This window comes from Podarcis bocagei (genome assembly GCF_964188305.1).
Source record: "Podarcis bocagei genome assembly, chromosome: 2".
NCBI lineage: Eukaryota > Metazoa > Chordata > Lepidosauria > Squamata > Lacertidae > Podarcis > Podarcis bocagei.
In genome coordinates, this window is record NC_138126.1 from 61842896 (window position 1) to 61856931 (window position 14036).

The following is a 14036-nucleotide window of genomic DNA, read 5'->3' on the forward strand; positions in this document are numbered from 1 at the left end:
TACGATAATAGGAACTGCCGGATTCACAGAGCCACGTGGGAGACGTTGGTCCGTATCTCAGCTAACATATGCGCACATGTCTCGGCATTTGTTGACAGGCCTACGTTGATGCGGTAGCGTTTAGTAGCAGTGCAATGTGATTGAAAATGGAGCAGAGAGTCAATATGAAATTCTGTTTCAAATTGAGTAAATTGGCATCAGAAACCCACAAAATGCCCACAATTGTGTACAGAGATGAAGCTGTAACTCGAAAGACAGTGTATGAGTGGTTTAAGCATTTCCATGAAGGGCGGCAAACTATCGAAGAAGACCCGCAATCTGGCAGACCATCGGCGAGCAAAGCGGCGGCAAATGTTGACAGTTCATGAGTTATTGATGTGGGATCGGCGTTTCTCCATCCGAATGATGGCGGAAGAATTGCATATTCCACATGGAATCATTGCTGAGGTTACTGAGCTGCCTTACCTTCTATATTCTCCTAATCTGGCCCCACCGGATTTCTTTCTTTTTCCAAAACTGAAATCTGCACTGAAAGGGCACAGATTTTCCAACATTTCACACATCCAAGCTGCTGTGACGAGGGAACTGAAAGCAGTATGAAAAGAGGACTTCCCCAGAAGTTTCCAACAGTTCTATGAACGTTGTCAATGGTGCATTGTATCAGAGGGGGCCTACTTTGAAGGCCTGTATGTTCGAATATTCTCGCCGTCTAGTTTCTGTGACCATTCACCGAACTGTCAGCTCACACCTTGTATGTTACCCATATGACTATTTCTCTCAAGTCTGTTTCTCCCAGCCTACAAGTTTCTCAGTCCTTTTTGGTATGTCAGTGACAGTGGTTGAAGAAGGCATATTATTGGAATGCAAAATCTTAATTGTGATCTTTGGTAAAGGTTTGCTTTTGGTTTTCATGTTGCATAGGAAGGAGTTGGAGACACTCCGGATTCATATGCTTACGATGGGAATCGAGTGCGCAAATGGAATGTAACCACAACCAACTATGGTAAAGTGAGTGTCTGCCCCTAATTGTTTTCTTGCTGCACTAAGCATGTAGTCTGTGTATCTCTGTGAACCACTTCACTTGTTTCAAGAACTAGGAACACAGAAATCTGTTTTACACTGAATCAGATTATTAGTTTATCTGTTTTGGTAATGTCAACACTGACTGCCAATAGCTCTCCAGGTTTTCATAGTCTCCAGTAGAACTGGAGACTCTTATTGGGTGGTGTAGTCAGAATTTATTTGTTATTAAGCTTCATGTTTTGTATTTAATTTTATTGTGAAAAACCAATTTCTCTTCCATTGTGCATATTGGCCCACCAGCAGATCGAGTTTGGCCTGTCCAATCATGTCCACCTGTCAATCAGTGACATCAGTGCAGGTTACTGCATTGTTGTGGGTGCCTGTTCCTAGCAGGGTTAAACCCCTCACGCATCAGCTGATGAGCAATGGTTAAACCCTGCTCAGTTTGGCTGCGTGCATCTGTCCCTCCTAGGAACAGGTCACACAGCCAAAGGAAGCATCGGGAAAATTGGGTTTGCTTGTCTTTGAGGTGGTATTCAATGTTTAGTTCTGTTATGCCCTTTAATGTCAATGGTTCTGCTCTAACTTAGGTTCATGTATTTTAGTGAAAGTACTTTGAGTAAGACTTAGTTGAATAGCACCCCCATTTTTTTATCCATAACTGGGAAGAAGACTGCTTTATGCAGACATTGGCTCTGATAGAGATTTCTCTCTTGTGCTGTGATGCCTGTATGATACAGGGTTCTTTCTTCCCTGCCTCCAATGAGGAGGAGAGAGGAGAAAGCAGCACTTTGCTAGCCGTGTGCTTGGAGCTTTCCAAAGTGCCAAGCACAGTGCTGGCACCATGTCTTGTGCTGTGAATCCCCAAGCCTGCAGACTTTTTGAGATGTAGGTTGGAGAACCCTCCTGTCAATCATGTGATGTCACATGATGCCATATGATTTGGGAGGTGGTTTGTCCCACTCACCTACCTGTCAGAGTTGGCTCATGGGTATCTGGCCTGCGGTACCAAAAAGATCCCATCCGTGATATAGAAAGTGGTCATCCTACTGAGTGGGTGCTTGCAAACACATGGCACATCTCATATCCCTTGCCTGCTGTAATATAGAACTAGAATTCTGCATGCTGCAATATGCAACAGAAGGGGGTAGAAAGTAAAAACAATGAATCAGTATGGCAGCAGAACTCTTGACCTGTACAGCTTTTCTTGACTGAATTGGAAGCAATCTCTATATGTTTTTACAGTATCCTAGCAACATTGGTTACATACCCCAAGTCCCATCTAATTACCTTTTCTTTTTTCTGCAGTCTTGGGCAGCAGGAGATATTGTCAGCTGCTTGATAGACCTGGATGAGGGAAGCATTTCTTTCTGCCTGTAAGCACCCTTATAGAACTATCCTAGATGTTGCTAGTCTGCTAAATTCTGTCCTCTCACCTTCTAAGTATATTCATTGAGAGCTTAAACCAAGCTCCACTAAAGGGTAAATAGTTACTTCATTCTCAATAATCCTCTACTAAAATTGCATTCAACAAGGAAGGTCCTTTGCCTTACAGCATCTAAATTGTTTCATAAAGTTGGAGTGCATCACTTCTGAACAGGAGTTTAGATGCTGATAGGGAATGATTCTTGGTACAATGTTATTATGGGTGCAAGAAAGATGAATAGAGAAATAAAACTAGATCTACACAAGCTGTAATCAACATGAGTGGTTGTTTTTAACATGACTGTGTGGAGCTGTACAACACAGAAAGCTCTGTAGAGCACTTTGAGTCACTGCATGGAATTCTTAAGCTGAACAGGACCTTGAACAGGGCTCCAGCAACAACAATTCATATTTTTCTAAGTGTCTCTGCAAGAAGTTATTTCCTAAGATCCTCAGGCAAAGCAATGGGAGAATTTTGCACTTGGGATTCAGAATCTGCTTTTATTTATATTGACTTGTCATAATACAGAAGACAAGCCGCTAAGCTGTGACTGTTTCTCCCTTTATGTAATGTCAGATAAATAAGTCTTTTGTGTATAGAATTCTTGGCAAGGTGTGTCAAAACTTTAGGGATTTGTCTCCTTCCCCTCTTTCTTTTCTTTTTCAGGAATGGCGTGTCTCTGGGGACTGCTTTTGATAACATCTCACGAGGCTCTGGCATGGCCTATTTCCCTGCTATCAGCCTATCATTCAAGGAATCCGTTGCTTTTAACTTTGGTAGCCGGCCTCTCCGATATCCTTTGACAATAGTTTTAGCCAAACCGTAGAAATATTTTCCCCGAGCAATGTTGGCATCTAAAAAGTATCATTCTCTTCTCAGGCCACAACTATGCTAAACCTTGCCAGCCATCCACTGGTTCTCAGTAACATAATAATAGTTAGGAGAAGTGCTATATAAATACTACATGCTTGACATACTTTATCTCAGTAAGCCTAACAATGCCTCCATAAGGCAGATTCCTACTATTCTACTATTTTTTTTTATCCTTATTACAGTCTGAGAGTGGCTTTGTCTGAGGCCAGTTTGTAGTTATTCTAAGATTTGGACAGGGGGCCTCTAGCTCTGTAGCTGAAGCTCTTCTTGCCATCCTGAATAAAAGTTTGAATCTCATTCTTGTCAATATGTCAGAAATGTTATACAGTGGTACCTCGCAAGACGAAAAACGCGCAAGACGAAAAACGCGCAAGACGAAAGAGTTTTCCGTTTTTTGAGTCGTTCCGCAAGATGAATTTCCCTATGGGCGAGTTCTTGTGAGTTTGTTTCCTTTTTCTTAAAGCTGCTAAGCCGTTAATAGCCGCTAAGCCGCTAATAGCCGTGCTTCGCAAGACGAAAAAACCGCACGACGAAGAGACTCGCGGAACGGATTAGTTTCGTCTTGCGAGGCACCACTGTACTCTCAGGAGGCAGTTTGGATCTCCAGCAGCAGATACTACCTTCTTGAATGATCATTAAGGTGATTATTGGTCAGTGTGAATAAGAAAGACATCCTGAATGAGAAAGCAGCAATCACCCTTGAATTCCTTTACAATACATGCTGTGCTTGGTACAGATTGTTTTGCAAGGGTGGGACAAGACCTGGAGGCATATGAAATACCAATAAATGTGGCAATCATTCTAGAAGCTTGGTGTGGTGGATGAAAGCAAGGATTGGCAGCAGAGGAAAGCCTAGGGACTTAGGATCATTCCTTGAAGGAGGGGTAGATTGCCTTCTGTGGGGGGTTTTATCCTTAATAATTTCATACATATCCAGTGGAGGGATATCGGCCCTTACAGGACAAACCAGCTGCAGATCTTGCGAAAGCACAGAAACTGTTGGGGTACCTGAAAAATGTTATTCATACTGGAATAGATGTTACGGTGAGATAATCTTTTCAATGTTATGTTTACTCAGACTTGCCTTGCCAAAAACTGTTTGCACATTGGATTGATTAGGTTAGGGGCATTTCATTTCATTTTTCAAATTTTGTTGAGGGCTTTTATTACCTGCTGTTTAGCCAAAGCTCTTCAACTGACTTACAAAGAAGAAGAAAATAAAAATACACCAAAACCAAAGCAGTGATAAAATTTGAGCACAATGTAAATCTAATTAGTCTGTGCTGGGCAGATAATAAGGTTTCCCTGGTACTAAAAGAAAAAGGAAGAAGATGGTGCCAGGTAAAACCCCCACAGGGGTGCCACAGGAAGAATGTAGTTGGTCAAGGTAGCCATGGACTCAAAAAGGTTGAAAACCTCTGGCCTAACTGATGCCAAATGTGGCTTAGGATGGTGTTAGTGCAATCTCTGCAAATCCAAGGTGTATCTCAGAATCCTAGGGGCTTCCTCAAGCTTAAGAAACACTCTTGTAGAATTAGGATCTGTTAAAAATGTGTAACCCTGAGTTATGTATTTCAGGAAGGGAAGCTGGTGGAAAGAGAGGCTTCCACGTGGCAACTCCAGGGGGAACCGACTGTTTTAATCACCCTTGCACACATTTTTAACAGTTTTGCTCCCCTTATGGTGAGTTTCCTCCAATGTTACTTCATGTATTTCAGGATCCTCCACCACTGTTTACAAAGTTACGGATGAGAGTGAACTTCTCCTCCTCATCGGTGAATTCAGTTTTTAACAACAAATTCTCGGACTTAATAGAGGGTCACACCATTGGAATGTTTAGATCAGTTATTTACATCAGGAATGGACAACCAGTGGTCCATGATGCCATCCCATTCCCTGAACCCCATCCTTCTGCAAGTTTTAGGCTTGAAAAAAGTCTCCTGTTGATGGCAATAGGAGACAAAAGTCTAATTGTGATGTTGGGGGGCATTTTCAGAAGAATCCCCATGCATTGCTATCCCCTCCCCACCAAAAATACACACCCCATCCTGAAATTAAGTTTGAAAGCAGTCTTCCATTGGCACAAATAGGCTCTTTTGAAGCCTGATTGCTGTGGGGGAGAGTGCAGCCAGGGAAGGAGGAGTTAACCATCCTCTCTCAAGCGGCCATCTCTACAAAGATCACTAGCATCCCTATCTAGCAATTAGGTTTCAAAAAAGCTTTGGTCAGGCCTAATTGCTGGGGGAGAAATAGTTTTCTGTTGAGAAGGTATAGACACATATGTAGGGGAGCATATAATAGATTTGAGTAGCTGCATCCTCTTGGACCACACCCATTCTTGCTTTGGCTGTGCTCACTGCTGGTATGTAGCCCACAAAGCATTGGCCAAGGTGGAATGTGACCCTCGGGATGAAAAAGGCTCCCCACTGACGGGCAGCATTGCTCAGCCGTTAAAGACAGAAATCTGTGCCATCTCTGCCTAGAGACACCAGGGATTGAATGTGGCATCTTTTGCATGCAAAGCATGTGCACTGCCACCGAGCACCAGCATTTCCAACTCCAGTGCTCACATACAGCGAGTGACGCAGTCTGTCCTGTGCATCTGTGCACTTCACTCCTTTTGACTAGATTAACCAGCAAGCAAAGGATCCCAGCCAGATGGGTGCGGTATAAATAATAAACAACTACTACTACTACTTCATTTATTATTTATTATTATATTATCATTATCATTAACATCTTTTGCCAGTTTGCTGCTGGGCAGAGTTCAAGGTTCTTCTGTCAATTCACAAAACACTAAATAATTTGGGCCCAAAATACCTTAAGGACTATCTGATCCCTTACGCTCCACCTTGGCCACTGAGATCCTCTGATGGGGCACTTATTGTGGTTCCCCACAACCACGAGGTTCAGCCAGCCTTTACTATGAACTGAGCCTCTAGTGTGGAAGGCTGTGCCCTGTGGAACTCCCTGCCATTTGAGCTTTGGCAGGCATCATTCCTACCTTCTTTTAGAAGTCTAAAAATGGTGTCATTCAGAGAGAGCTTTGCACTGTGAATTTCTTTTTACCAACCATTATTTATTGATGTTTTTATTGCTGTTACTGTAATTTTGTATGCTGTGAACTACTTTACTGTATTTTTTTAAAAAATGGAAACATAGTTTATAAATAATAAAGAAATAGCAACATTATGAGGGGGGGGGAGTGGCTCTTGGAAACCAATGAGAAGGTGGATCCTGAGTAAAGGGACATTGTTGGGATGTGGGACAACCTGTCCTTGGAGTTCTCAATGTAGTCTAGGGAAACGGCTGCTGTGAGCCCCCTCAGAGCTGCAGCAGCACAGAGTATTCACTGTTCTTGACTCTGCTGCAGCATCATGATAAAGCTAGTCTGTTAAGTCTTCTGCTTTAATGAATTCTTTTCTGCAGTGCAAAGTGTACTTGGTGGAAGATGTGCTTATGAACTTCCTACTCAGCATCCTGGAAGGAGGAGGGTCTGTGGAAGCGCACCCTCTTATACAGCAGTTGTTGGATCTCATGTGGCTTCTCATGGAGGTGAGCTGCTGGAGTGCTTTTACTCTCAAGGAAAGAGCTTCCTTTCTCCAGAGGAACTCCCTGACCCAGTATCTTCTTTCCTATTGAGTAAGAAAGTGTTTCTTTCCTCCCTCAGGATTACGAAGTGCATGAATGCCTCAAGCAGCTGCTGATGTCCCTGCTCAGGGCATACCGCTTCTCTCCCATTGTTCCTGATCTAGGCTTACAGGTGAGTATTATTCTGTTAAACACCGGTAGAAACCCTTAAGAACAAAGTTCATGCAGTGAGAGGGGAGCTGCTTTGGCTGACTGCTTACAGCTTTGCAAATGTTGTAAGACATTTTAAATATGCTGTTTTAAGAGCTCTTCCTCACATATCACTGCATCTTATCTTGATTTCCCTTTTTTCTTCTTCTCTATCCAGATTCACTACCTCCGTCTCACTATTGCTATCCTGAAGCATGAGAAATCCAGGAAGTACCTGCTTCACAATGTCCTGTATCCTTTTTTATTTTTTTAAAAGACGCAATATTTTTCACATACATCCAAATCCCCTGATGGTACAAACTTGCTCAGACAGACAAAAAGATTCATGTGTAGGCCCTAGAGAAGCACCACCCGGTAACAGGAGGTGGTTTCTTTTTTTCCTGTGACTGCACACACCTGCAGCTAAATTTAAGAGGCCCTAGTCGCTTCTATATCTTAGTGTTGCTATTTCCTTACTACCAGGTGCAGCTCAGGAGTGCCTCTGCACAAATTGGAGAGGAAGGGTTTGACCAAGGCAAAATGGCTGCATCTTCACTCTGAGGTCCTTGAGATCACACTTTACTGTATCAACCATTCTTTGCATACATTCAGATTCAGTTTCTTTCACTTTCAGGGAAACATATAACCGTGATAACTTGGGCTATATTCTGTGCCATGGGACCAGAGAGAGGCAGCCAGACTAGCCAAAATAACCCCTGCTTCTTGTTAACTTCACCACTGCCACCATCTTTTTTTGCCTACTCTGTATTGCCTGCTCTGACTAGCAGTGGCTGTCAGGCAGAGAGGGTCTTTTCCATCACCTGCTGCCTGATATTTTAACTGGCAATGCCAGGGATTGAACCTGGATTCTTCTGCAGGCAAGTGTTTGTTGTGCCACGGAGCTGGGGTCTCTCCCCTTAATATTCAAATCTGATCCCAGTGTTCTCCAAAAGTAGACTGGCTGCATTCATGGAACAGCCAGCATGCCCAGAGGATTATTTTTCACTTATTCTCTCTTCCAACACTATACACCTACCTGGCCTACCCTGCTAGATAAATGCTCTGTTCATTGACAGTAGTTAAATAACATCTATGTATGAGCTGATCATTATTCCTTTGCTTCCCTTCCCCATGTGCCTTTTGTAATTATCCCAATTATTTGGAAGGGTGTGGCTTCTGTCTCAGTAGCATCACTCGAGACCGACCATAAAAGCACAAATTCTGTAACAGCTTTGAGAACATACACAAGGTGGTCTCAGCAGCAGATTGCTAACATGGGGGAAGTGGGGTGGATAGCTGCTTCAATGTCCCCATGCATTGGAAGCTGATGAAAATAAGCAAAAAGTTGCAGACGTTCCTTTCACAGTTTTTCACCTCTTCTTTCATTCCCCCCAAATACCCTTCTTGCTGCACGATACAGTCATTATAGTTTCCAAGTACCCTATGGAGTTGACTTGTTTTCAGGAAATCTAATTTTTTTCACGTGGTCCTGTGTGGAGTTATTCTTAACTTATTGCAGGGATGCTGCTTGTGACATAGATCCCACAGGTGCATCTATATGAACTACCACACAACTCCCTTAACTCTCTGCAGATTTGATGTGCTCCGCTCAGTTGTGTTTTTTTACATCAAGAGTCCTTTGCGTGTGGAGGAGGCTGGTTTACAGGAGCTCATTCCCACCACTTGGTGGCCAAACCGCTTCAACAAAGAGGTGAGGAATATGGCGCCCACTGCTGGTCGATTTAAGGGCCTTCAGCTTAACTGCAGAGATGTTGGCTTTATCTAGGTGTTTTCTGCACATAATAGCTTATGCAAATGACCATTTGTTTAGCACCTTTATACAGCTGCATTCTCTTATTAGCTGTGTTTGCGTTCATGAGCATTTGCAGCCCTTCCTGTCCATCCTTTTTGGCTTCTGCTAACAACTCTGTTAACCTCGTCTCTTTTAAACACAGGGCAAAGAAAGTAAAGAGATAAAAGATGAGACTGCTGAGGAGAGACTGAGGAGGCGAGCGTATGAAAGAGGATGCCAGCGGCTCAAGAAGCGCATTGAAGGTCTGAGGATGGGATAGTGGCGTTCAAAATCTCATGGGCAATTTAGAATATGGCATGAAGCCATATCGATCAGTCCTAGAGCACAGCTTTCACAGAGAATGGAGAAATAATTGCATGCCACGATTAATTAATTTATCGCATTTGTATACTGCCTTTTGTGCCAGGACACCCACATTTGAAATATTTGAATAAACAAATGCTATAAAATATTAGCTGGGCAGTGCTGTGTTACAGGTGCCATTGGCACCCCTGCTTGCAAATGCAATACTAGTAACTTCGTTTAGAAACAGCACTAAGTTTTCCGCTGATAATGTTTTTACCTCCTGTCATTCCAAAGACTGTCCAGAGCCACTTGGGGAGTGTAGCTCAACAAACTGATGTGTATAATAATTTGGGAAAGTCAGTTTCTTCTTGGGAGTTTCTATGCAGGGCTTGAATATGGCCACTGTCAGTTTCTCTGTAGCAATGTGGTGATGGCTGCTACCTGACGCAGTGTTTATTATTTCCGGTCCTTTTTATTCTTAGTGGTGGAGGAACTCCAAGTGCAGATACTGAAGTTGCTGTTGAACAATAAAGACCATGGTGGGGTAAGGATGATTGCATATATTATCTGCAGAGTATTTCAGTCACACTGGAGAGCAGCTTGCTTTTTGAGGTTGTCATGTATCCTCAAAGGGACTTGCCTGCATCTCACCATAAAACAAGATTTAGTCACCTGAAAGCTGAGGCCCCATATATCTGGAAGACTGTCTCCTTCCGTACAAACCTCTTTTGTTTGTTAAGATTGGCACTTGGAAGTTCAGGAGGTGGAAACCCGGGAGAGGGCATTCTCCGTGGCAGCCCCTGAGCCGTGGAATTTCTTCCCTGCAGAGATGTGTCTGATACTCTTTATTATATAGCTTTCGTCATATGTTGAAGACTCAACACTTTACCCTGGCATCTAACACCTAAATTATATATTCTGTTGCACCCACTGTCTTCCTCTGATTGTAAATTGTCTTGCCTTTTACATTGTTATAATGCACTATAAATCAGTTCTGGTACCTTCTGGTGATGGCTGGGAAAGAAGTATAATAAGTAATCATTGTAATAGTAACAAATGAATACCACATTCATTTCTGATAGCCTGATATTAAATGTAGTGAGGAGGCTCAAACTATTGTACACTAGAAGCTGTTTGCTCAGATTAGGCTATTAGCAGCTGATCTTCTCTACTGGGTACAATTCTAAACCTGACAACATTGTTTATTGGATACAGGGCACACAGGCTAATGACTCCTGCCCAGTACCCTGGCATCTCATGAGTCTGTGTGAAATGATAATGCTGAGAATATGAGTGGAATTTCTAAGAGCTAATGCGGTTAGGTGGGACTCCTAATAAAGGCCTAGATAAATGATTTATGAACATCTCCTTTGCACTGGCGACCAAATGATGGCAGTGTGGAACTGTACATATCCTGAATGGACTTCTTGATTAGGGAACTGGATTTCTGTACAGCAGCCAAAAAAGCTAGTAATGGAGGCGAGCAGGGCATTCATACAAGGTGACTTCTCTGAGGATAGGCAGCCAAAGAACACTACTATGTAACTGGACTTTAGGATAGGTTTCATGCATGCATGTGCAGTATATCACACTCTCCTCATCACTAAATGACTCACAACTGATCATGTGAGCTGCCTCCATTGAAGAGGAATTTTCTTTGAAGTAATGACTGGTGACTTATTTATTTAGGATGTTTGTAAATCACCAAACTTCCAGAGGAGCTGGAAACAACACACATCAACCATCCAAAACCCCCCACAAAGCATCTAGAATATAAAGAATTTAATAAAAAAATCAGTTTGAAACTCATACTGTTACTGCTTAAGTATTCAGCCTCTCAGTTTTAAACAGTAAATTCTTGGGTAAATAAAAATGTCTTCCGTTGATGTTTCAAAACCAATCATGTGAGGTGGATCTCTTTAACTCAAAAACACAAGTGCAACAGTGCTCCAGTTGATGTCACCCCAAAGCAGGCTGCATTATGAAGTGTGTATCCTAATGAAAAGGTTTGTGTGTGGTTCTTGGTCTGTGATGGCCATCACTTGATGTTGCAGCTCTTGAGAATTCTTTTTAAAAAATCGATTTATATAATGCCTATGTGGCCCAGTAGAACCCACAGGGCAGCTCATAAAACAAGCAGTAATAAGTAATAACAAAACCAGATATACAATTCAAACTGAACTCCAATTTATTTTAAAACAGCCGTTTGAAACAAGACAGCAGCAGACAGCAATTCCCTCAGCTTAGTGCAAGTCTAGCAAGTTATGAGAATACATGTATACACTTGTCTTTAAGGACTTAGCCTGGAGAAGAGGAGGTTAAGGGGTGATATGATAGCCATGTTCAAATATATAAAAGGATGTCATATAGAGGAGGGAGAAAGGTTGTTTTCTGCTGCTCCAGAGAAGCGGACGCGGAGCAATGGATCCAAACTACAAGAAAGAAGATTCCACCTAAACATTAGGAAGAACTTCCTGACAGTAAGAACTGTTCAACAGTGGAATTTGCTGCCAAGGAGTGTGGTGGAGTCTCCTTCTTTGGAGGTCTTTAAGCAGAGGCTTGACAACCATATGTCAGGAGTGCTCTGATGGTGTTTCCTGCTTGGCAGGGGGTTGGACTCAATGGCCCTTGTGGTCTCTTCCAACTCTATGATTCTATGATTCAACTGACTTTAAACACTGGTTGTTTCAGGGAGGAGCTTCCAGATACATCTTTCTAAATAAGTTCCGCAAGTTTCTGCAGGAAAATGCCAGCAACCGAGGGGTAAGTTGAGAACAGTATCTTCATTCCACTTTGACTTCTGTCACACTTTCTGTTGGAGAGTCTGAAGAAGGACACAATCTTATATCTGTCAGAAGCCGTAGCTGCAGACATGTTTGCAGCTTGGACAGTATAGGTGCCTTGTTGAGTGTGTAATGACTTCTTAAATTTTGGGCTGATGGACTCCATGCTACTGGTTTTCCGGGGCAGAAATTAGGAAATTTCCACACATCAATGGTTTACCAAGGTGTCGAGTTCAAAGTGAATGATTTCTTTATCAAGGCCCCTCAACTCATGCAATACGAACACATGGTCACTCCTTACATTCTATTCAGTTTGGTTTTGTTATCTGACAATGTCAGTTCTCTTCACTCTGACAGACAATGCTCTTCAGATCTGCAAAGCTAGGCTTCAGTTCTGACACTCCACCCCCCCTTTATATCCCTATACCTCTGTTCCCCATTGACTGCCTTCCTAGGATATTGGTGGCAGAACAATTATGCTAGGAATCTCATCTTTTTTAACAGAATGTAAAGAAATAGCTTAAGATACCTGGAAGGGAAGAGCAGTCAAGTTATAACTTCATAAAAGAAATGGTATCTGTGGGGAATTAGCACACACTTTGTATTGATTGCACATTCTTGAACAGAAGTCTTGGTTTTAAAAGTGGGTCTTGAAGCCTAAATGCAAATCATGGTGAAATCACAGAAGCTAAAGGAAAGTGGGATAATGCAGCTGTCAGAGTTTTCAGGGTTTTGTCACCCTATAAAACTTGATGCCCCTGTCCATTACTACAATGAATTATTATTTCTATGCAATTAATTAAAACTTTGCATAACTTACTGAAGGTTCCTGAATTCAATTTTTCTTAGTATGTCATTTTGAGTCTTGCTTAGCAGAGCACACTCAGCCATGCCTTAAAAGTCTCTCAGTAAATCTAAGTGAAGGTGTCACCTCTTTGACATGGACTTTTAGTTCTTTCCTGACTGGGAGTGTTCTGTTGTTTCAGTGCCAGTCTTTTCTGGCAGTGAGGGAAATGTGCTTACTGGCGCTTGCTAACATGCCTTGGGGCCACCAGGTTGCCTCAGCATCTCTTTTCTTGATGTACTGTGCTACTATGCTTTGAAGGGAAGATACGTGCTTGCTCTTTCTTGTTGGGAAACAGGTGAGAATCAGTGATGGATATTGACTCTGTCAGTTACTGGAAATGTTCTGTGTTGCCTGGGGAATGCTATAGGCAAGGGTGTGCATCACACACATCTGAGGGGATGGAGAAGCTCAGTTCAGCATGGCTCCTCTACTGTTCTGTTAACAGTAGAGCCTTGTCGTTTTTTGTCCTTAGAATCTGACTGTGCTGTGTCCTCCAGAGTATATGGTGTGCTTCTTGCATCGACTCATCTCGGCCTTGAAACATTACTGGGATGAGTACAACATGAAGAACTCTTTAGCAATGAGCAGTGAAGGTAATTTCCAAAGATGCACAAATGGGAATATTGGTTTTGGTATCCAGGAATTTCTGGAGTTGTGTGTAACCAAATTCTATCTCTTCACCCAAAAATGCAAAATTAGAGACATTCAAGACAACGTTTCTTACATTTTGCATCCCACAGTGAAACAATGCCCATCCAAAAGTGGACCTAGTCCTCACTGTTGTGCAGACATGTAGCAGAGAAGAAAGTCATCTTCATCAGAATGCTTGCCTTGCCATAGCTCCTCAAAGGGGCTATGTGTGAATGCATTTTAGCTTTCTTTGTTTAGTACCAATTTTCCGTGCTCTGTTTACTTCTCTTCCCCCTTATAGCAGAGGGAGAGTTGGCTAGGGCAGGTGGATGTCTTGTAACTGTGGCCCTGATTATTTGCACTCATTGAAGATTAGCTTCCTTTGGCCTTCTCCGTAAATGCATATAAAACATCTTTCCCCACAGATGCATATGTCCCCCCTCAGCTCTTCTATAATGGGAAGGTGGATTACTTTGACCTCCAGCGACTTGGGGGACTCTTGTCTCATCTCAAGAAGACCCTCAAAGGCAAGTGCTTGTTTTGTTGTGTTCCATTAATTCATGTGGAAGCATATGA

At 42.5% G+C, this 14036-nt stretch overlaps 1 protein-coding gene across 3 annotated transcripts in view; it reads left to right on the forward strand.

The window, feature by feature from the left end:
- Window positions 1–14036, forward strand: part of RNF123 (ring finger protein 123) — a 97393-nt gene that overhangs the window by 14346 nt on the left and 69011 nt on the right. For all 3 annotated transcript variants that reach the window (XM_081185821.1, XM_081185822.1, XM_081185823.1), the window contains exons 8-21: window positions 922–1008; window positions 2332–2399; window positions 3116–3241; window positions 4252–4366; window positions 4901–5005; window positions 6752–6877; window positions 6993–7085; window positions 7281–7354; window positions 8696–8813; window positions 9058–9157; window positions 9683–9744; window positions 11892–11963; window positions 13303–13423; window positions 13886–13987. In XM_081185821.1, coding sequence (XP_081041947.1) covers window positions 922–1008; window positions 2332–2399; window positions 3116–3241; window positions 4252–4366; window positions 4901–5005; window positions 6752–6877; window positions 6993–7085; window positions 7281–7354; window positions 8696–8813; window positions 9058–9157; window positions 9683–9744; window positions 11892–11963; window positions 13303–13423; window positions 13886–13987 — 1369 coding nt within the window. The remainder of the gene's footprint in view (window positions 1–921; window positions 1009–2331; window positions 2400–3115; window positions 3242–4251; window positions 4367–4900; window positions 5006–6751; window positions 6878–6992; window positions 7086–7280; window positions 7355–8695; window positions 8814–9057; window positions 9158–9682; window positions 9745–11891; window positions 11964–13302; window positions 13424–13885; window positions 13988–14036) is intronic.